Here is a 23,749-nt window from a genome sequence, read left to right as displayed (position 1 = left end):
CTGGAGTAGTGTCAAGTACTCCCAGACCTCCTAGTAAGAGATTACAAGAGCTTACCAGACCTGCAAGGGAGAGGACCTTGAGGGGCTCTCCTGAGGAGATGATAGAAAAAGATATCACTCCTACTCCACTGGAGTTACTTACTGATATCTCTAAACAACCAGAAGCAAAGGGGAGACCCAAGACTTCCAAAAAGAAAGCAGCAGAAAGCACTCCAGTGCTGTAAACCAGGAAGTCTCCTAGGTTAGCGAAAATCACACCTGTGATTCCTCCTCCAGCTGAGGCTGAGAGTGAGGTACAACCCTGTGTGGTTGAACTAGAACCTGAGGACTCAGATCTAGTAGAAGGCCAGGAACTCATTGGAGATCTTGGCCCTGTGGACCATCCTGAGCTGCAGTCATTACTGGCAGAAGGTGGACCCCAAAGGGCAGACTTCATTAAGGGACAAAGAGAATTTCCAACTCTGGAAGGTCTTCGCCACCAGGCAGCTTCTCTGCTTGAAGGCCAAGAGCCTGGGAAGTATAGGTTACACTGGGAAGATGTTCTCTTCTATAGTGAACCAACAGTGCCAACTCCTGGGGACTACAAAAGACTTGTAGTGCCCCAAGCACACAGACTCCAATTCTTGCAACTAGCCCATGAGATACCTTTGGCTTGTCACTTGAGCTTCAAGAAGATCAAGGAAAGGCTCTCTGTCTACTTTAATTGGCCTAAAATGGGGGCTGAGGTAGATAAGTATTACAAGAGTTGCCACACTTGCCAAATCTCTGGTAAAAGTGGCTCCAAGGACAAGTGGCTCTAGTGCCTCTCCCTTTGGTGGGAGTGCCATTTTAGAGGGTAGGAATCGACATTGTTTGTCCCCTTGATCCTCCAACTTCTTCAGGCAACAGGTTTATACTGGTTGTAGTAGACCATGCTACTAGGTTCCCTGAAGCAATTCCTAGGAGGACTGTTACAATTCCTGCTGTAGCTAAGGCCCTCCTTGATATTTTTACCAGGGTTGGATTTCCTAAGGAGGTAATATCTGACAGGGGGTCACATTTTATGTCCCACTACATGAAGGCCATGTGGAAAAACTGCGGAGTTACCTACAAGTTCTCAACAGCATACCACCCTTAGACAAATGGGTTGGTAGAAAGGTTTAATAGAACCATGAAGAGCATGATAGGAGCTTTAGAAGACCCCCTTAAGAAAAAGTGGGATCTTCTACTGCCATGCCTTCTCTTTGCATATAGATAAGTCCCTCAGGAGGGAGTGGGTTACAGTCCCTTTGAACTTCTCTACGGCCATCCGGTTAGAGGTCCATTGGCCCTGATCAAGGAGGTGTTGGAGAGTGCTCCTTCCCCCACCCCAGTCATAGTCATTGATTATGTGATAGGACTCCGGAGGAGAATGTCACACATGATGGCTGAAGCAAGTGATAACGTGAAAGCAGGTCAGGCTCTGGTCAAGCATTGGCATGACCAGAAGGCCTACATGGTTGAGTTCACTCAATCAAGTTAGTTCTTGTTATTGTACCAACAAGGCAGAGGGCCTTGCAGGACAAATGGATGGGACCCTTCAAGGTTGTGGGAAAACCTGGAGAGGTGAACTATCTGGTGGACTTAGGCAATCCTAAGGAGGCTCTTAGAGTCTTTCACATCAACCGTCTAAAAGCTTATGTCTCGAGACCAGAACTGGGAGCTTTGCTTCTAGCTTCAGCTCAAGAGGAGAAGGAGAGTGAACCTCTGTCTGACCTCCTCAGAGGCAAACCTTTAGATGAGAAAATAGAAGGAGTCAATCTCTCTTCTAATCTGATACCTGAGCAACAGGAGGAGTGCAAACTTTTGTTAAAATAATTTGCCCCTCTGTTCTCACTGGCACCAGGTTTGACCCCTTGGGGCCAACATGATATCCAAACTGGTGACTGTCTACCTGTCAAAAGCAGGGGCTACAGGATGTCAGAAAATGTAAGAACCCACATCAAAGGAGAGGTCAACAAGATGCTTGATCTCGGGGTAATGGAGCCCTCTACTAGTCCATGGTCTAGCCCAGTTGTTTTAGTACCAAAGGCAGGATCCAAGGAGTTGAGATTCTGTGTGGACTATAGAGCTCTAGATGCAGTCACTAGTACTGATGCCCATCCTTTGCCAAGGACAGATGAGCTGGTGGATAGACTTGGTTCAGCTAAGTTCCTCAGCACATTTTATCTCACGTCAGGCTATTGGCAAATAGCCCTGACTGACCATGCCAAGGAGAAAACTGCATTCTCCACCCCAGTTAGCTTATACCAGTTTAAGTTTATGTCTTTTGGATTAAAGAATGCACCCGCTATATTCCAAAGGATGGTCAATCAGGTTCTGAATGGGATGGAGGACTTCTGCATGGCATACTTGGATGACATTGCAGTGTTCAGCCATACTTGGAAAGAACATGTTGACCACCTAGGATATGTTTTGCAGGCTCTGCAACAGGCCCATCTGACCATAAAGGCAAGCAAATGTCAAATTGGTCAGAGTAAAGTGGTCTACCTTGGGCATGAGGTAGGAGGTGGTGAAATAAGGCCTTTGCTCAGCAAGATTGAAGCTGTGCAAAATTGGACAACCCCTTCTACTCAAACTCAGGTGAGAGCCTTCCTAGGCCTCACTGGGTATTACAGGAATTTCATTGAGAACTATGGATCCATAGCTTCTCCACTGAATGTAATCTCTTCTCCTAAGTTTCCTAAAAAGGTCAAATGGAATGAGGAGTGCAAACAGGCCTTTGAAAGCCTAAAGAAGGCCCTTTGTCAAGCACCAGTTCTCAGAGCTCCTGACTACCACCAACCCTTCATTGTACAGAAAGATGCTTCCAATATGGGTATAGATGCAGTACTCAGTCAACTGGATGAGAAAGGTAGGGCACATCCCATTTGCTTCATCAGTAGGAAACTGAAGGAACCTGAAACAAGGTGGGCAACTATTGAGAGAGAATGTTTTGCCATTGTGTGGGCTTTGAAGAAGTTTAGACCATACATCTGTGGATCTACTTTCACCATTCAAACAGACCACCAACCCTTGAGATGGTTGATGCAAATGACAGGGGAAAACCCAAAACTGCTAAGATGGTCAATCTGCCTCCAAGGGTTTGATTTTACCATTGAGCACAGGTCAGGATGTCACCACCAAAATGCTGATGGTCTCTCTAGGATGTTTTTAACCGACTAGAGGTAAGGGACTCATCCAGGAGTGGATTAGATCCTCCTGTCCCTTAGTCTGGGTGGGAGGGGGGGGGCGAGTTTTAGTGAGAATTCTCATTTTATGGATAATTTCCCTTACCTATAGAGTCCCCCAGCAGCTTTGCTGGATTTGAAGGGTTTATTCCTTTTTACCTGCTAAGAGTGAGACTCTTTTTCCCACTCTTAGGCATTTTTGCTATGTGTGTTCTAGGCTATTTTTGTGTTTAATGCCTATGGGATCTTCTCTCCCCCATAGGAACCATCTTTATGCACATGTGTCCCACAACACCCTCCGTGCCGTGACACAGGGGTGTCGTAGCGACCCCCAAACATAGACTCCATACCCTGGGACTGACTACTGTCTCCCAAGGCATGTAAAGTCCCCCTTGACTTTACTAGTCGATTGTTATGAACTTAACCCGTACACCCCATCTTAATATGGAAGTACTGGAAGTGGTTAATAGTTTTTCCCCTATGTTCATTTTCGAGAGGGTACCTTAAAGTCCCCCTCTACAAAGTTTCTGGCTGGTGGCAGTGGTTACTACCTTTTATATTCGACCGCAAATATTTCTCTATGGGATTTTCCCATTGTTCGAGGCTACCACTTTTACTGACAGCCTCTAACATAGCGCCGGTTTATTTTATTATTAACTTTACTCCGGTAGGTTTTATTGCCAGACCTTTGATAAAACTTCTTTTTTTTTGAGTTTTACTCCATTTTCCTAACTCAGGTCGGGGATCCTTTGTTCGTCCTTTTGGCGGGCTTCTGCCAAGAAACCCTCCTTTCGGCACCACTGAGTCTGGGGTGGGTCTGTTGTTTGAGAGGGGGAGTAGAACCCCCGGACAGAGTTGCCACCGCAACTCAGGTCGCACTCTAACCTGATAGGCTGGAGGGTCTCCTGCCAAGAAGACCACTCCACTGTGTGAGTGACAGCTAGGCTGTATGAATGGGTCTCTTTCTGCATAAAAGCAGGGTCTTGAGGACTGGAAGAGCAAGACGTCGCCACTGGAACTACGGAACCGAAGGGAAGAGAAGCCAGAGACATCTTCAGCATCTACAACACCGGTGAAGCCCTGCTGGATCGTCTCACCACTTTTCTTCCACACGACGAGAGGAGATCTTCAGCGGAGGAGCCTCCTTCCCTTGAGCTGGTGGGGTCAACCAGTTCACCTATCGCACCCTCGGACCTGCCTTGGTCGACTCGACAGTGCCCCGCACTTGAAGACCGGATAGCCAGGCAGCTAGCGACCCGGACCGCGATTAAAAGGAGCGTACCTTTTAAACTTTGTTTGGCAGCACCGCGGCTGGTTTCATCCCTGGGTAGTGCAGCGACTCAAACCTTCCTCCACGACGAGAGCCTCTCTTACTCTGTTGGACCCCTCAACCTGCAGGAACTACCAGGAACAACCGCCACCGCAGGAGCCATTTCTCCACATTTAAGGTACTTTGTTCCGCCAGGCCGCCCTTTCTCCGTGGTAGCCCAAAAGGTGTTTTAAATCCTTTAACTACTTGTGGGGTGAGCTGCCCTCTCTCTTAACATTGTCTTTCGCCTTGCATCTACCTCGTCAAATGTTTTCTACTAAAGACTTGACTGCAGCTACAAGAACATTTTTGCTCCTAAGCTCTTGGTCCTGTACCACTGACTCTGGCTCAGACCTATTGACTCTGGCTGATTTGTTAGATCTGCTCTCACTATATTAGTTTTCAATGGGAATTGTGTTGATGCACTTAAATCTTCTAAACCCCTCTTCCTTCCTACTGTTTTAACTTGTGGAGTGCCATTTTGCTCAGTTTTCATTCACTTGTCTTTTGGTTAAAGTGTTACTGTGCATTACTTGTTCACAAAACTTCAGGGAAGTGTTTCTAGTGGGTGTCTGAAGATATTTCAGCTTAACTTGTACTTTCCCTCCCTTTCGTTGAATTGGTAGAGTGCCATTTGTAGTTGGTTTTCACTGTGTCGTTTTGCTCAGTTTTCACTATACCGCAAACTTGTCTACAATTGAATAGGGAGTTGTATATGCTTTTCTTTTGACTAAACCTAACTTACTTTATTAACTGTGATCTATGTGTTGACTTAGAAGTGTTTAAAATAAATATATATTCTCTTTTTAATACAAAGCTTTGGTCAGTGTTTCCTTGTGACATAGTGCTGTACTACCTATTGGTCAACCCTGAATACTGCTCATCTCCCTCTTGAGATAAGTCTGACTGCTCAGCCGCAGCTACCAACTAAATGTTTGTGGTACAGACTGATACCAAAGGGGATTTATTGCTCTCACCTGTAGTCCTAATCTGGGGTAGTGCTCCCTAAGGGAACTGCCCTGTATTCTGCCTAACACACAGCACTTATGCCAGTGAACTTGCATATCTGAATGTCACAAGGCCTAGCAAGACCAGTATTAATGTGGGTGTTTCTCCTCTGCCCCCCCCTTGTGTCTTGTGGCACCTTGAAACACTTGTGTATAGGTGCCAAAACCAAAAACACAGGAAAAAGTCCTTCTTGACCTCTGCCCAGGGCAGGCGGTGTCTTCCTGCCTCTCGCTACCCCAGCAGGGATTCATACTCCAGGAAGGCTGCATCACACCGGTGTAGCCTCTCCTCGCTCCCGGTGGACTCAAAGCAGGGCCGTGCAAGAATTTTGCCACCCTAGGCAAAGTGTCAGATTGGCGCCCACCACTGCATGTCCTAACCCCTCCCGACGAACTGTCCTCATTTTGTTACTGATTGTTGCAACCCATTACCGCCATCTAACACATTGCTCATGTCTTCTGCTGTGGATGGATACCACTGCACTTTCCTCACCCTCACACCCATTACCGCCACCTAACACATTGCTCATGTCTTCTGCTGTGGATGGATACCACTGCACTTTCCTCACCCTCACACCCATTACCACCACCTAACACATTGCTCATGTCTTCTGCTGTGGATGGATACCACTGCACTTTCCTCACCCTCACACCCATTACCGCCACCTAACACATTGCTCATGTCTTCTGCTGTGGATGGATACCACTGCACTTTCCTCACCCTCACACCCATTACCACCACCTAACACATTGCTCATGTCTTCTGCTGTGGATGGATACCACTGCACTTTCCTCACCCTCACACCCATTACCGCCACCTAACACATTGCTCATGTCTTCTGCTGTGGATGGATACCACTGCACTTTCCTCACCCTCACACCCATTACCACCACCTAACACATTGCTCATGTCTTTTGCTGTGGATGGATACCACTGCACTTTCCTCACCCTCACACCCATTACCGCCACCTAACACATTGCTCATGTCTTCTGCTGTGGATGGATACCACTGCACTTTCCTCACCCTCACACCCATTACCACCACCTAACACATTGCTCATGTCTTCTGCTGTGGATGGATACCACTGCACTTTCCTTTCCTCACGTCCACTCACAATGTGAGGTTTCAGAAGTCAAATTAAAGCCTCTGTGATTTCAAATAAGTACACTGGCAAAGTATAAAAGGTGCCCATCTTTTAATCCCAACAACATATAGTAAAATACTGCAGAGAAATTAAAATCTCAACATAAGACATGTTTATTTTTATTTTTTATTTAAATTTATATAGCGCGCAAGTAACCCATGGGCATTGAGGCGCTGTTACTTGCAAGAGCTTAGTTACAGGCATAGGGTCATTCAGTGGTACATTATGACTTCGACAAAGCATAGAGCTGACATTTTGGTTGGTACAGTTGGTCATTACAATACAGTTTATGTATTAGGAATATATGAGATGTATTCGACTGGTGCGAGGCAAATATACATGTGTTTTGATGACACTTTTATTTGGTTTTGAGGTTAAGTATCTGCACTTGGAACATGACAACCTGGGTGACATTCTTGTAGCCAAACACTTCAGCAAGTTTGCCGGCCTCAAAATCACCCAAGCGGGCCACACTCTGAAAAAAATCTGGCCACCCACATGTATCCTCTACTTGTGCCCTGAAAAGCAACACATGGCCACAGTGAGGGAAAACAGCATCTCCAGGATTGCAACCTCTTACCACATCCTGGGCATATATAAATGACTTGCTTGCCCTCTTATCGTGTCCCCTCGCCCCATGTTTGGCTTTGAACAGTAGTCAGTTTTATAAAAATTGACTTAAAAAGTGCATAAAACATAGTAAGATATTCACAAAAATATATAAATCCTTATAGAAACTTGTTATGCAAAAGGTGTACAATTGTGACATTATTCTCCTGCATTTTGAATGGGAGACTACAAATACCAGAATGCAATTCAGCAGAAGGCAAACAGGCCTTTGAGTTTTGAAAAAGTACTTTAAAGACTTAGGCTCATAACAAAAGGTAATGTGTGAAAAGGTTACTTGGTTGTGTTTTAATGTTTGACAAATACAGGCTTTATATATGGTTTGAAGAAAATATTGCATTCTACCAAAAATAAAAATGCTTTTGGTGTGTTAAATATGAACATCTGAAAATAAGGTGGATAGTTTAAAACTGCTTTGTAGGCTATATTTTAACTGACCTGTGGAGGCTTTAGGCAGATAACTGAACACAAAGAAACATTTAGAGCCTCTTGTCCAAAACAATGGACTATTAAATGGGCCATCACTTCACTTATAAATCACTCACACTTTAAAATCTCTGCTAGATGAAAGAAAAGTAATAAGCCATAATCATGGGTCCTGCAGTTTTTGATGGACTGCTGGGAAGGGGGTATATTTGTCTTAAGAGCATCACAGGGGCATCAGAGGTGACACCATGACACCATAACCTCACTCGGACAAACAGAAAAGCGGGAATCATCCAAGGAAATAGCACACCCCCACTGGAAATAATGTTGTGACTTGTTATAGTAGGGGCAGGAACTGGTGTCTGCACCCCCCCCTTGATAACGAGGCCCTGTGCCACTGCAAAGACTGCCCATGCTCCGGAGACGGCCGGCTCCCTGTAGGTCCATGTGAGACTGTCTTGACTTCAAGTCAGGGTTAAATAAAAACAATATGTTTAAAGAGCCCCGACCACCCAGAAAAATGTTTAATCAGGAAGTTGGGAAGTGAGCACGATCCCTTCAAAAAGCCTCCCCAGACCCGAGACCTATGGCAGTCCCTTTCAATCCCCCCACCATCACAGAATACACAGCATGTGTTAGGGAGAATTCTCTGTAAGGCTAATTTCCCAAACCTAGTGAGTCCCCCAGCAGCTTTGCTGGATTTTTGGGGTTTATTTTTTTTCTTCTCTCCTGCTAAGAGTGAGATTCTTTTACTCCCACTCTTAGACATGATTTGAGGTGTTCCTTTAACTTTCAATGTGTTTTATGGGCTATGGGGTCTTTTACTCCATAGGGTCTCATGTGTTTTTTTTATGTGGGTTACACAGCACCCTCCGTGCCGTAACCCAGGGTTGTCGTAGCGACCCCCCAACATAGACTCCATACCCTGGGACTGACTACTGTCTCCCAGGGCATGTAAAGTCACCATTGGCTTTACTAGTCCCAAATTATGAACAGAAACCAGTACAAATCATCATATTGTGGACGTACTGGTCGGGGCAATTCGATTGCCCCGGGGTCTGTTGTTCGAGGGGGCACGTCTCCGTCCCCCCTGATCGAGTTTTGGCTGGTAGCAGTGGATACTACTTTTTATATTCGACCGCAAATATATCTCTATGGGATTTTCCCATTGTTCGAGGCTACCAACTTTAATTATTTAATTCTTATAGCCTCGAACATACCGCCGGTTTATTTATTTAATATTAATTCACCGGTTGGTATTTTTTGCCAGAACTCGATTCTAAAATGGCGTTTGTGTTCTCTTCTGTGACTCCAACCCAAGTCGAGCCCTTTGTTCCACTTTTTGGCGGGCTTCTCCACGGTAGCCTCCAAAAGTGGTGCCACTCTTGTCTGGGTACCACAGGGGGTGTGGGAGGGGTTTTAGGCACCCTGGACTGAGTTACCTTGGTAATTCAAGTCGCACTCTTGTGTGATTGGCCCAAGTGGTGAGCCGGCCGGCTCACCACTTAGCATGTTTGATTGACAGCTTGGCTGAGTGAATGGGGGTGTGCTGCATAAAAGCAGGGCTTTGGGGACTGGAACTTCAGAAGTCGCCACAGGACCTAAGAATCCGAGGAGGGAGAAACTGAGCCGACCTGCAACGACGACACCACCAGTGGAGCCCTGCTGAACCGTCTCACCACTTTTCCCGACGACAGAGGAGATCTCCAGTCCGGAGAGTCTTCTTCCTTTGACTGGTGGGGATAACCAGTTTTGCCTTCTTTTCACCTTCCTGGAGCATCTCCTGGCCGACTTGCCCGTGCCAAGCACCCCGGCAACCGGAATACCACGGTTTACCACTACCGTGAAGAGAAGGGTAGTGCCTTTTAACCGGAGAACTCCGCGGCTGGTTTCTTCCCTGGCAGTGCAACGACCTTCATCTTTCCTCCACGGCGAGACCTCTTCTTCCTCTGGACAAAACACTGACTTGCACCTGCTGCCAGGAACAACTGCCCCCGCTGGAGCTTCCTCCACACTTAAGGTACTGTGTCCCGCCTGGCTTCTATTGCGACAGATTGGTGACAGTAAAGCCTCGACTTTCTAACCTGGGCTAGCCTGGGACAACCTAGCTAACCTTTCCTGACTTTAATTTCATCCTTTTTGTGCGAACTATCTACAAGACTCTTTGGGCATAACCCCACTGTGTGAACCTGGACCCCTTCTGCTTGCTCTCTCCAAGAGTGGGTCTTCCAATTGACTTCCTTGCTCTCCAGTAGAAGTCTGCCTATCCTGCCTTACTGTGGTTCTTTGTAAAAGTATTGAAACTTGTGTGCTTCCTTAACTCTGCCTTTTTCCCTCCCTTTCTTTACAACTTATTAGTGTCATCTTATGTTAAGCGCTCATCTCTGTCTGAAAATAAGTGGTGTTTCTCACTAAGACTTGTCTAATAAGTGAATAGGGTTGTATATATATGATAGTGACTGTGTGCTGAATTTACTTACCTCGTTTTTGCTAGTGTAAATCACAAGTGTGTTTTTAAATAAATAATTATATACTTTTACACCAAAGCTCTGGTCAGTGTTTGTTTGTACTACTGTGTCTCTGTACCTATTGTGTATAGTCTACATACTGCCTAACTCTTCTTGAGGGAAGTCTGACTGCTCAGCCACAGCTACCAAGTGAATCTGTGTGGTACAGACTGCTACCAAGTAGCCAAACACCTGTAGTCTTAAATCTTTTGCAGTGGTCCCTAAGAGAACTGCAGAGGTTTCTGCCTAACTGCATGACACATGCTTTCTAGCCCTGCTGGGACACATGCCTTCTGAACATCACAAAAATTGAGTCCACATTGCCTATCACAGTTTATCAAGACTTGGCTCTTCATTTGACTTATGGCCATGGGTGCAGTACCAAGAAGCTGCCTGCCAGAGGAAGGTGGCACTGTAGACATCTGTATAATACAACCTTCCATTCCAGAATTGTCATGTACTTAGTGCTGCAGTGCCATGCTGATTGAGGACTTTGTACTTGCTGGTCATTAGTGGAAATACTGCTTGGGGCCGTGATATTGTGCCTACCTATATACTCCTCCTCATGCTACCGAAACCCACATGGAATCTCATGATACATATAAAATGCATGTCGTTCAAATTGCCTGGGCATCGTAGACAACCCATGATATCGAATACCCGTAACCCATCCCATCGTCTGGAAACCTCAGAACATTCACAATCCCAGCACTGGGACCTTTTCCAATCTTGAAGGCATTCCGCAGTACTCTGAACAGCATATATTTCAATTGGAATTTCTTATTTTTAGAGTAACACATACCCTCGAATCCTCTTGTCATGGTACACAAGGCTCCAGCAAGTGTGCAGGAGGGCAGCCCAACACAGAGGGTCGAGTCACTAGAAAACCGCCAACCTGTCCAGAAGTCGGAAATGAAAGAACATTCACACTAGCGAGCCATAGTCACGAGGGCAGTGGGCATGTGCGGCGCCAACGACCACACCAGAGTCTCAAGGCCGACCTGAACCCCCCCCTGCCTGCTCAGAAGACCCTGCTTATCTGCCTGCTGCTGCAGACAGTGCAGCTGAGAGCGGCTCCCTCCTCACGAGAGAGAGGATACATTATAATACATATTCTACAAGAATCATGCATTTGCCGCTTTAACATTTTTACATTATAGGCAAGCGAGCGCCTAACCTTGCCTAGTGGTAGCACTGGCCCTGACTCAAAGGCAGGCAGGCGTCACACCACTCTGCACCAGTCTCCATATAAAAAGTGCCTAAAGGTCTCCTGCTTTTAGCACCTCCTTGTTACCGGGGGCAGTGCTTTAGTGTGCACAGGCAAGGTGTCCTGCATTACACATTCACATTGAAGCCCTCTCTGCCCCTCCCTCGCCTAACTCACATATTAGTATTTAACTGGGGTTTCTGTCCTTCCAGGCTCCCCTCTCCCCTGCCCCTCATTCTGTAGTTCATTTGTTTTTTTGTTGCTTTTTTAGAAACCCAATGTTTTGCTGTCTTGAATGTAGAGTGCACTGCCTATTCAAGTTGATGGAAGGAAAAGCTGGAAAGACACTCATTTATACTCGTTACTCTTACACTTATACATTTACAGATGTGTCTGGTTGGTGTATAACCCGACCAGTATTAGTTTAACTCTTAAAAGCTATAACTTGACATGTTTATGTGAATGCTAACATGTCCCTTTTCATCTTGGCGTTGCTAGATGAGCTCTATCTTGTTTTACGTTGCATTCTGGGACTTGAAGTCCTGGGTATCACCCTCACGAAACTAGCATTTAAGTCCCCAAATGTACACAACATTTTCATTTAAAGCAAGACTGGCCTACCGTCGCCTGAATAGACTGGAGCATGTTGGCATGCATATTGTGTTATGTCACTTGATATTTGTATCACAAATACAGCCATCGGTTTGGCCTCAAAGTGCTGTAGTAGTGAGTTGCTGGCTTGACTCATGTTTGTTCCTAGACAGGTCAGACACTCTGGCGTGGCTCTGGCTACGCCCTATGCATGAATTCCCTGGCTCTCCCACCTCTATGCTTTTCTAAGGTTGTAATGTTGGGTTATTTTGGGCTGCCACCAGTGCGTGGAATAAGAACCTGGGGGGCTCCAATTAGCTTTAAAAGATCAAACCTTTAAAAACACAGTGCCTATTTGTGAGAACTTGAATGGCATTCAAGCCTGTAGAGCTCACCTGAATCGGGACACTATGGATTCAACGTGGGTGATTATCAACATCTATTGGAACCCCACCTGTTCAAAACTACAATCTTTCCTTGAATCGTTGGGTCTATTGTTGGAAGCGGTCAAACTGGACTTGGGGTGTGCAATTTAATTTTAGCAGGGGATCTAAACACAGACTGTATACAATCAGGGAGGGGTTTAGCACATCATTCTACTGTAAAGGTGTACAAATAAACAGGAGAATGTGGCTCTTTATGGATCAATGGATGGTAAATGGCAGTGCAGAGGGGGCCCGGGGCCTTCTACTACCTGCCACAGAGGCAAATCATCCTCAACCCTGGATTACATCTTTGTTTCCCAGTATCTCTACACGCTTCCATCCGCTCCGGTGGTGAAGCTCGATGAGGGGAGTGATCATAGGAGACTGGAATGATCTTTTTCGTATCCCTCCACCTCCTCTCCAAGTCTAAACACTCAGGCTTTGAATGGTATGAAAGGGAAAATCAGGGGGATGAAATAGAAGCCTGAAAACACCCAATTAAAGAAGGTGCCGAGGTTTATTTGGGAGACGGAATACCACCCTCAAAAATTCACCAAGTTTATCTGGCCTACCTCAGGCCCTAATGAAACAGTAGGAACATTTAAACAAAGGCATGCCTCACGTTTTTGATGAAGAAACACAGAAAAGGAAAAGAGAGTTTAGAAGGGCCCTGCGCAAAATTAATTCGGCAGGACTGACACCAGAAGTTTATAAAGCAGAAGTCAGCAGAGAAAAAACGAATTACAAATCCTGGTCATATCTTCAAAAAGCCTCCTGTATGCAAAATGATGAGGAGCTTTTGGGCGGTGATTAGCCAATTTGAGGACCTAGCCAACAGTTTCTTGTGTAACAGTCTCTGAAAGAGAGTGGGTGGGGCATTTATCAGAAGTCTTTAAAGATGTTAGCGGTTCTCAGTTTGTAGTCAAACCATATACACCTTGGCAATTGAAATTTAATGAGGGGGATATTGAAGATGTAATTATTAAATCTTCATCCTGCAAAGCAGCAGGCCCCAATGGTCTATCATATCAAGTACTTAAAAATGAGTCCAAAATGTGGTCATATCTGTTATGTTGTTTATTCAGGGAAATCCTTAAAAGGCGAATATTTCCATCATGCTCGAAAGTCGCATTGGTCATTCCATTCTTCAGAGTGGGGATAGTCGAGCAGCAGCAAACTATCGACCAATAGATCTGCTCGACATAGAAAGTAAGATCTTTATGAAACTCTTGTTGAATGAAGTGACTTAATGGGCAGAAGATCAGAATATTCTGTCCCGATTCCAGACAGGCTTTCGAAAGGGTATGTCAACAGCTCTAAGTGGTGTGATTCTCAATCTAGTCAGCGAACAGGCTGTGGGGAAAGGGTCATCACCCCTGTTTGAGCGTGGATCGACCTTTCGAAAGCATTTGACCAGGTAGATAGAGCTCTGCTTTCGAGCAAATTAAGGTGCTGGGGAATACCTGAAACATTGCTAGAAATGCTGGTGGAGTTACTCAGAAAAACCAAATTAAGAGTCTGCCTTGATGACCTTGGACATCTTTCAGAACACATTGAGGTAGGAAGGGGGGTCAGGCCAGGGTTTTTAGGGGCCCCCCTATTTTTGAATCTCTTCATAGCGAACATGGGTAACTCTCTGGAACCTTCTGCATTGGCCAGCCCTGAGTTAAATGGAAGGAAGATCTTTTGGCTGCCCAATGCAGATGACATTGTGTTGCTAGACAGAACAGCAATTGGGCTCCAGCGATTATTAACCAAGTTGGACGAGTACGCAGAAACAAACAAGCTTTCAATAAACCCTGCTAAGTCAAACATCATGGTTTTTAAGCATCACCAACACAAAATCAAATACTCAAACGGGTTCTAGACGGTCAGGTGATTCAAAGTGTAGAGGTGGTTAAATGTTTGGGCTACAATTGTCACGACCGCAAGTTCCTGGCGTTTGTGGAACATGTGGAAACATGGCGGTCGTCAGACTGTGCCGCCACGTTTGTGCTCCCAAACGTCGTTAGCGGTCTAGTCTTTCCCATCATGGCCGCCGGCGAGTGTATTTATCTGTTTACGCTAGGCGACTCGGCGCGTTGCAACTTCTGATTTCCTCATTGTTGCTTACGCTCCGTAGTTCACTCGCTTGGCGGTGTTCCGCCTCTGTCCTTTTTTCTTCTGTTGCCTCTCTCATCCGTTTCGTTCTCTTTCCTCTCTTCTGCGCCCTTTTCTTCCTTGTGGCGCTTGGTTGGCCGTTCTCCCTTCTCTTCTCTCCTGCCTTTGCCCTTCTTATTTTTCTCTCTTTCGCCCTGGCTCTCCTCCTCCCCCCATTGCTTCCCATCTGTTCCGTTCTCTCAACAATACCTTGCGGAGTCCATACCTGCCGGGTTCGCGGGTCTCCATATTCAGCTGATTCGGATCCTCAACTTGTTTCTGTTCCATCGGCTTCCTACGCTCCGAAGGGGTTTTTGTGCCGCAAGGCTTTTCCCCTTGCCTGTTTGTCTTTCGCGGGGGGAGTCACCGTTGATTCGTTCCCATAGGTTCACGGTGGCTTCCTCCCGAGGCCGACCCTATCTACACAAGAAGAGGAGGACTCCTACTTATCGATCCCGTGGGAAGAAGTTGGATTTCTCATCATCATCAGGTGAGGAGGAAGGGGAGCTTGAAGACTCTCAGGGTTCGAGCGGGGTGGACGATAAAACGATAACCCTGTTGATAAGCCCCTAGCGTCAAGCATTGTTGATAGCTTGCAATGCCCAGATACCGACATGGCAACTCCCCAGCAACTTCAAGAATTGGTCGCGGCAGTACAAAACCTAAACCTGGAAGTTCAAGCTCTTCAGACTGCCAATACCGCTCTCCAACAGAGAGTTACCGCCAGAGAACAGCAAGTCACAGATCTACCCCCTTTGCCTTTGGGGTCAGTCAAATTCGATGGATCGGATAAAAAAGTCAAAGAATTACTGGAAGCCTGTAATATTCATTTCGCTTTCAGACAGAACACCTTTTCCTCCGATCACGCTAAAGTGGGGTTTATGATCACACACATGACTGGTACTGCCCTAGTGTGGGCTACCCCATTGGTGTCCCAGTCCGACCCAGTGCTACAGAACTTTGTATCATTCAAAGATCTTCTTAAGCAGACGTTTCTTCGCACTGAAAGCGCTCACCTGGCTAGTGAAGATCTGTGTTACGCTCACCTGACTCCCACGGAGGCGCTGGCCTGGTTCGCGCTGCTGTGACCTCTTCTAAGGTGATGCACAGGGTTCGGAAGACAGACTGGACCGGGCCCCAAAATCTGGCTTGTCTGGCTCGCAGAAGTATCCTTCTGTAGGCGAAAATAGGGGATTAACTGTCTGCGGGGTAATGCAATCGGCCTCCCACTTTCCCCTCTCACCCTCCTTGAAACCCTTCTGTGATTTCTCGTAGCGTCTCAACTTAGGGTCTGGAAGGACGAGCTCTCCATCCTGCTTCTGATGCAGGGGCGCGTTGGTATCCAGTTACTTCACTGGATTTTCGGATTGGTGAGAACCAAACTTGCTTGGCTTCCAGGTAAGTTTTTTGATAAGAGGTTCCCCTTGTGTCCATGCATTATTGTACTAATGCTAGTGTCTTTTCCCCATAGGGGCCGGGGTACGGAATGCCGGGGAACAGGCACCGACCCGATATGAGAGGTGAAATCCTTGTAGAAATCAGGTAAGTCTTTAATGAGCGTTTTTTGGTAATGTCTTTTCATTCGCTCATTAACGCTGATGTCTCTTTTTCCCCTTAGGGGACGGGGTCCGGAAATGCCAGGATGCGGCGCGGACCCGAAATGAAGAGGGAATGAATCAACAGGTAAGTCTTAACATGGAGATTTAGCTTTCCTTATTCCCTTCTCTCTCTCACCTTTTGTTCTGGTCTTTTTCTCCCGAGGCGCTGGGGCGTGACTGCGAATCCGGATGATCGCTGCTGAACATGGAGGCGCCCTGTAAAGGTGAGTGGAATGCGGCGCTGCAGCGATCGACGCGATGAGCTTTTAAATTAAAGTCTTCCTTTTCAGGATTGTCGGCGAGATGTCTCCGGGATGCGGATTTAGCAGGTAAGGACTTTTCCTTCTTCTGTTCTCTTCTTCTCTTCCTTTGCAGGTGATCCAGGGTGCTGGCAGGCGTGGCAGAAGTCAGGATGCAGGAGCAGACACGGTGAGCGTCCAGCTGCTAGATGCAGAACAACGCGAAGCACGTGTGGCTGTTCGGGTGGGGTTTAAATAGCCTTGGAAGAAGTTCCAGGTATGTATCCTTCCTCCAATCAGGTATGTATCCTTCCCCGACCACGCCCGGATGGTAAATTAGTCCCACAGGTAAAGTAGTTCCTTTCAGGCCTCAAGGAGGCCGGGATCCTGCAGCATGGTCTGCATCAGGTAAGTGCACCCAAGCATTCCCATAATGAGCCTGGCGCCTATGGCGCCAGGACTGATGTCTTTTATGAGCCTGGCGCCATAGGCGCCAGGACACTGTCCAAAGGGCCCCTATATGGGGTTGCTGGGTCTTTCCTTGGGGACTGGATGTCCGCTTTCCGGGACGCCGGGCTTGAACCGGCTCCCCGAGAGCGGGCATCATGACAATCTGTTGGATGTTCGTCAGGGTAGTTCTGACCTACTCACTTACATATCCTCCTTCAAGAGACTAGCTGCAGAAGCAGGCTGGCAAGAAGAGGCGCAATACACCATCTTCAGGAGGGGCTTGCGTGAAAAGCTGAAGGACGAGCTTGCGAGGATCCCTCGCCCCGATTCTTTCTCAGATCTCATCAAGGCGGTTGTACGGATAGATTTCAGGTTGACTGAACGGAAGAATGAAAAGAGAAAGACCCGTAACTCTAGTTCTTATCTAGAGACTCACCCTTCGACCTCCTCACCTGCCACTCGTCCACCCTCCCGGGAAGAACCTATGCAAATAGGAACTACCAGAGCTCCCTTGACAGCAGAAGAAAAGAAGAGGAGAAGGGAGGGCAACCTTTGCCTTTACTGTGGCTCCTCCACTCACCTCTTGAGAGACTGCCCAGATGTACCCCCCAGACGTCAGGGAAACGAACGCCCTCGGTAGTTGGCAGGACGGACTACCGAGGGGCTTTTCCCAGTTCCTACGTCACTCTTTCTGTTACTTCAGCCCAACCCTCGGAAGACCAACGTTTAATGGTGGTATCCATCCAGCTTCAATTCAGAGGAAAGGAAATCGAGACCCTGGCCCTGCTTGATTGTGGAGCAGTGGGTAACTTCCTGGACACCTTGCGGGCCGACAAGGTAGGCCTTCGCAGGATAGCCAAGAAGGAAGATCAGAAGGTAGAGGGTGTTAATGGTACCCCTCTATGTTCCGGCCTTATCACCCACACCACAGAGGAGGTACGGGTATCCATTCAACAACATACTGAAGTACTGAACTTCGATATCATCCGCGCAGCTCATTTCCCAGTCATATTGGGGATTGGTTGGCTACGACGACACAACCCTACCATAGATTGATCTGCAAATCTTCTAACCTTTCGTTCTGCTTACTGCCAGGAGAAGTGCCTTCCAGGACCCTCATTCGAAAGTGTCAAAACGGTGTGTGCCCCGGTGAGGAGCACCATCCACTGTATCCCAGCCTGTCTTCAGGAATACGCTACTGTGTTTCAAAACCAACAACCCATGGAGCTTCCTCCTCATCGGCCAGAGGACTGTAGGATAGACCTAGTCCCTCAGGCTCTGGTTCCGTTCTGCAGGATGTATCCCCTTTCCCTGTCTGAAAAGGAAGTCCTTAGACGCTACTTAGATGACAGTTTAGCCAACGGACTTATCCGACCATCCAGATCACCAGCAGGAGCATCTCTCTTCTTCATTCCCAAGAGGGACTCCAAGGACCTAAGACCCTGTATCGATTACATAGGCCTTAACCAACTGACAATCAAGGACCGGTATCCTATGCCTATCATCTCAGAGATCCTGGAGGCTGTCCAAAGCTCGGTTATTTTTTCCAAACTCGACCTATGTAATGCTTATCATTTGCTCCGCATCAGGACTGGCGACGAATGGAAAACAGCTTTCCGCACTCCCTATGGGTTGTTTGAATATCAGGTTATGCCGTTCGGACTGCTCAATGCTCCCTCGATCTTTCGAAGGTTTATGGACCGCATATTTTCTGACTGTTGGGCCAAAACACTGTTGTCTACTTAGACGATATTCTGGTTTACTCCCGTCAGACCGAAGAGCATACCCGACATGTGAAGGAAGCATTACACAGGCTACAGCAACATCATTTGTTGGTCAAGCCGGAAAAATGTGCTTTCGCCAAATCCTCCGTCTCCTATCTGGGGTTTATTTTGTCGAGTGAGGGGATCATCATGGATCCTAAGAAAGTCGAAGCCATTCTAGCCTGGCCCTCCCCTTCACCTGTCAAGGAGATTCAAAGATTTTTGGGCCTGGCAAACTTCTACCGGAAGTTTATTCCCGAATTTTCCAGACTCACTCTGCCTATCACCTCCTTACTCAAGAAATCCTCCATGCCTTTTCGCTGGTCCAAGAAAGCCGAGGAGAGTTTCGTCTGTCTGAAAAGAAGGTTCTGTTCTGCCCCCATTCTGAGACAGCCTGACCAACTGCTACCTTTTGTACTTGAGACCGACGCCTCCGCTGGTGCGGTAGGCGCCGTTCTCCTACAATCCAATCAGGGCCAAGAACATTCCATTGCTTATTTTTCCAAGACTCTGAACCCTAGTCAGCTGAACTACTCAGTCATAGAAAAATAACTCTTAGCTATGAAATTGGCTTGTCTAGAATGGAGACATCTGCTTCAAGGAAGCTTACACCCATTCCTGATAAGTACTGATCACAAAAACCTACAGATCCTACCTCAACAAGAGTGTTATAACACCAAGCAAGCCGGATGGGCACATTTCTTTGCACAGTTCCATTTTCTTATTACATACATACCTGGTACCCAAAACCAGGTTGCTGACGCCTTGTCTCGCAGAGATGAGACCTCTCTGGAATATAAGAAAGAGCTCATGTTTCCTCGTTTCAAGATCATATCCGCTGTATCATCTTTCTTGGAAGAAGTGAGGGAAAGATCCCTTTCCCCAGAAGAATCACTCTTGCATGTGGGGAGAACTCCGGTGGATCAGAGGGACGGTCTGTACTTCACTCGAGGGAGGCTTATCCTTCCTTCACAAGACCTCAGATTACAAGCTCTCCAGTGGTGTCACGACTCTAAAGTGGCTGGGCATAGAGGCTTACGAGGAACTTTGGAATTGCTGCAGAGGTCTTTTTATTGGCCCAATATGCGAGCCGATACCCAGGCTTATATCCAGACCTGTCTGTCCTGTTTGCAAAATAAACATTCCACTCAAAGTCCTCTTGGCCTGCTCCAACAAGACTCTATTCCTTCAGGTCCTTGGAAGCACATATCTACTGATTTCATCGTAGATCTACCGCTTTCCCAGGGCTGTACCTGTATCATAGTAACTGTAGACTCTTTCTCGAAACTAGCTCATTTTTCCCCCTTACCCAGGATACCTTCGGCCTCCCTTATGGCGGAAGTCTTCATGAAAGATATCTTCAGGTTGCATGGTCTCCCCAAAAAGATTGTGTCTGACCGTGGGAGCCAATACACCTCAAAATTCTGGACTGCCTTGTCCAAACTGCTGGGTATCGAAAGGGCACTCTCTTCCGGGTTTCACCCACAGACTAACGGTCAGACAGAAAGATTAAACGGGACCCTCGAGCAGTATTTGAGATGCTTCATCAACCAACAACAGGATAACTGGGTTTCCCTTTTACCCACAGCTGAGTTCACCTATAACAATTCTGTACACAGCGCACTTGGTATCAGCCCTTTCTTTTGTACCTATGGGTACCATCCTCAATCCATAGTACCCACCTTCTGGACTGAAACTCTCATACCTTCCTTAGAAACCTCTCTGGCTAAATTAAAGGAAGCCCATAACACCGCCAACCAAAGTCTCCTAAGGGCTAACACCCGAAACAAACTACAAGCTGATAAACACCGGAGACTAGTACCCGACTGGGACAGAGGTTCTAAGGTCATGTTGTCCACAAAGTTTTTGCCCCGCTGGGTACGCCCTTCTAAACTGTCTCCCCGATTCATTGGTCCCTTCGAAATCCTATCCAAGATCAATCCAGTGGCATATCGCCTCAGGCTGCAAAAGAATCTTAGCCGCATTCATCCGACCTTTCATACCTCTCAATTGCGTCCCTTTGTATCGGGAAACAGAAAACAGAATACCCCCAAACTACACACTTTGCCGGCTCCCACCTCTGAGGAATACGAGGTCTCTCACATCCGGAATTCTCGATACCACAGAGGCCGACTTGAATATCTTATTCATTGGAAAGGATATCCTTCATCTGAGGATACCTGGGAACCTCGGACCCATGTGCATGCTTCCCGTTTACTACGTAAGTTTCACAGATTGCATCCCAGCAAGCCGGGGGGAACCCGCCTTCGAGGGGGGCATACTGTCATGACTGCGAGTTCCTGGCGTTTGTGCAACAGGTGGAAACATGGCGGTCATCAGACTGTGCCACCACGTTTGTGCTCCCAAACGTCGTTAGCGGTCTAGTCTTTCCCATCATGGCCGCCGCCAAGTGTATTTATCTGTTTACGCTAGGCGGCTCGGCGCGTTGCAACTTCTGATTTCCTCATTGTTGCTTGTGCCCCGTAGTTCACTCGCTTGGCGGTGTTCTGCCTCTGTCCTTTTTTCTTCTGTTGCCTCTCTCGTCCCGTTCGTTCTCTTTCCTCTCTTCTGCGCCCTTTTCTTCCTTGTGGTGCTTGGTTGGCCGTTCTCCCTTCTCTTCTGCCTTTGCCCTTCTTATTTTTCTCTCTTTCGCCCTGGCTCTCCTCCTCCCCCCATTGCTTCCCATCTGTTCCGTTCTCTCAACAATACCTTGCGGAGTCCATACCTGCCGGGTTCGCCGGTCTCCATATTCAGCTGATTCGGATCCTCAACTTGTTTCTGTTCCATCGGCTTCCTACGCTCCGAAGGGGTTTTTGTGCCGCAAGGCTTTTCCCCTTGCCCGTTTGTCTGTCGCAGGGAGGAGTCACCATTGATTCGTTCCCAAAGGGTCACGGTGGCTTCCTCCCGAGGCCGACCCTATCTACACAAGAAGAGGAGGACTCCTATTTATCGATCCCGTGGGAAGAAGTTGGATTTCTCATCATCATCAGGTGAGGAGGAAGGGGAGCTTGAAGACTCTCAGGGTTCGAGCGGGGTGGACGATAAAACGGATAACCCTGTTGATAAGCCCCTAGCGTCAAGCATTGTTGAGAACAATATCCATGCCTCTCCAGCCATCTACAAAGCTGAGGCTGAGGTCGTTGCAAAAATGGTACAGAGTGCAGCACAAATGCTTAAACTTAACCATAAATTGTGTAAGTTTTCCATTTTGCCGCTGGTCAAATACTATCTGACAAAAATAGTTCCCGTAATCCTTTATGGTTTGGAGGCCAGACCGCGGCTATGGTCCGTCAACTGGAACACATTTGAAAGTCAGTTTTGGAAGAGAGCACTATGTCTCCCGGTTTGTACCGCAAGCCGGAGCCTTAGATTTGAGCTGGGTCTAAAATCCTTGGGATGCATGGCAAACTGGAAGCTAATCTCTCAATATCGGGAGATCATGATTGGAAAAGAAACCACCCTCTATGGAGGCATTAGACATCATATGCTGCATTCCAGATCTGCTATGTTATCATCACTGGAAAGTAGAGTGAGAGAGTCTTTATCCAAGGTCGACTTGGATGTAGACACTCTTATATCTAATCCATTGAAAGTCAAGAAGAAGCTGGAATCCTTTGATTGGATAGAGACAATCGAGAAAGTCAGAATGTCCTCTTCTGTAAATCCCTTTTTACAGGGTGAGAAAAAACTATGTTGTCTCTCCAGCTATCTTACAAAATTTCCAGACCCTTCGACATGAAACGACTTCCTAAGGATAAGGATAAACCTGGCACATAGCGGAGAAGTGTTATTAAGGCGAAAGCAAGGAGACAGAGCAAAACTACTATGTAAAGTTTTTATTGTCCTAATAAATCAATCATTTAGGCACTTATTGATGGAGTCTGAAGGCACGTGTATTCAGCGACAAGCACTCTTCAGGAGATTTGTGTGAAACGAAGAAACTCTGGTTTCAGAATTTTTTAGGGATAAACTAATCTCAGGCCACAATGCCGCACTGACATCAGCTGTGGTACGAGTCTGAAAAACCTGCAAAATAACTGTCTGAAATCTAATGCAGTCGGTGATCAAAAATGTAAGTTAGGCAAATACGGGATGTTAGTAATTAGAAGGAAACAACATTTTTAGTATATTGGTGTCATGTTTTTAATGTTTGTTGTTATTGGATAATAATGTTTTTTTTTCCTTAGATATATGACTGTTTCTGTTTTGGAGATTTTGTAAAGGCTTTTTGTTGAGCCAGACCAAAAAAAATAATAATAACTGAATTTAAAAAAAATAACCTTTTAACGTAACATATTTAATGTAGAATGTGGCCATTTTGGGGTACTTTTGATGGCAGATCTGTTTATTAGTTCTCCTGAGACTGCCCCCTACCACCACCCACACCCTCCACTTCCTCTACATCTGTCCACCCATACCCTCCACTTCCTCTACACCCGTCCACCCACACCCTCCACTTCCTCTACACCCGTCAATCCACCCCCACCACTTCCTCTACACCCGTCCACCTAACCCCTCCACTTCCTCTACACCCGTCCAACCACCCCCACTCTCCCACCCTAGCCCCACTCTGTACCCCACCCTTCCCCCACTCTCTCTACCCGCACCCACTCTCCCTACCCTCACTCTTGCTAGCACCACCCACGCACCCTACCGCCACTCTTTCTAGCCCCACCCACCACATCCCCACTCACTCTAATCCAGCCCACCCAACACCCTTCTCATTCTCTTGCACACCTGCACCCCTTATCGCATCCTCCGTTCAAACTTTGCATATCTATAAATGCAAAGAACAGCAGTAAACACCAAACATATTGCCTTGCCAATGCTTGTTCATCATGCTCCAACAATATTCTTTGTTTTTCTGTAATTGACAGGACACGAGATTGTTTCATTTTGCATAAAGGATGAGGACGAGGTCTACTTTGTGGACCATCAGGACAGACCGCCGGGTGAGTAAATGGTGATTTGCTGCACGCAACAATAGGATGAAGTGATAAGACTTGTCTCTACCGTCTATTCAGCCCCTCGCGTCTTCTTGGTTTGCTTATCACATAGCCGTGGGGTCTGACCGACCCTTTCATTTGCCACCAATAAGGAACGTGTGCATGCCCTCTAGACTGGCAG

General features: G+C 46.9%; 1 protein-coding gene across 5 annotated transcripts in view; it reads left to right on the top strand.

Annotated features, from left to right (window-relative positions):
- The window catches only part of LOC138566145 (zinc finger protein 282-like), a 275,807-nt gene that overhangs the window by 235,255 nt on the left and 16,803 nt on the right, over positions 1-23,749 (top strand). For all 5 annotated transcript variants that reach the window (XM_069643158.1, XM_069643157.1, XM_069643156.1 and 2 more), the window contains one exon: positions 23,500-23,574. In XM_069643158.1, coding sequence (XP_069499259.1) covers positions 23,500-23,574 — 75 coding nt within the window. The remainder of the gene's footprint in view (positions 1-23,499; positions 23,575-23,749) is intronic.

This window comes from Ambystoma mexicanum, chromosome 2p, assembly GCF_040938575.1.
Source record: "Ambystoma mexicanum isolate Mex_15411 chromosome 2p, UKY_AmexF1_1, whole genome shotgun sequence".
Lineage (NCBI taxonomy): Eukaryota > Metazoa > Chordata > Amphibia > Caudata > Ambystomatidae > Ambystoma > Ambystoma mexicanum.
The sequence above is the reverse complement of the archived record's forward strand: the minus strand, read 5'-3'. Positions and strand labels throughout refer to the sequence as shown.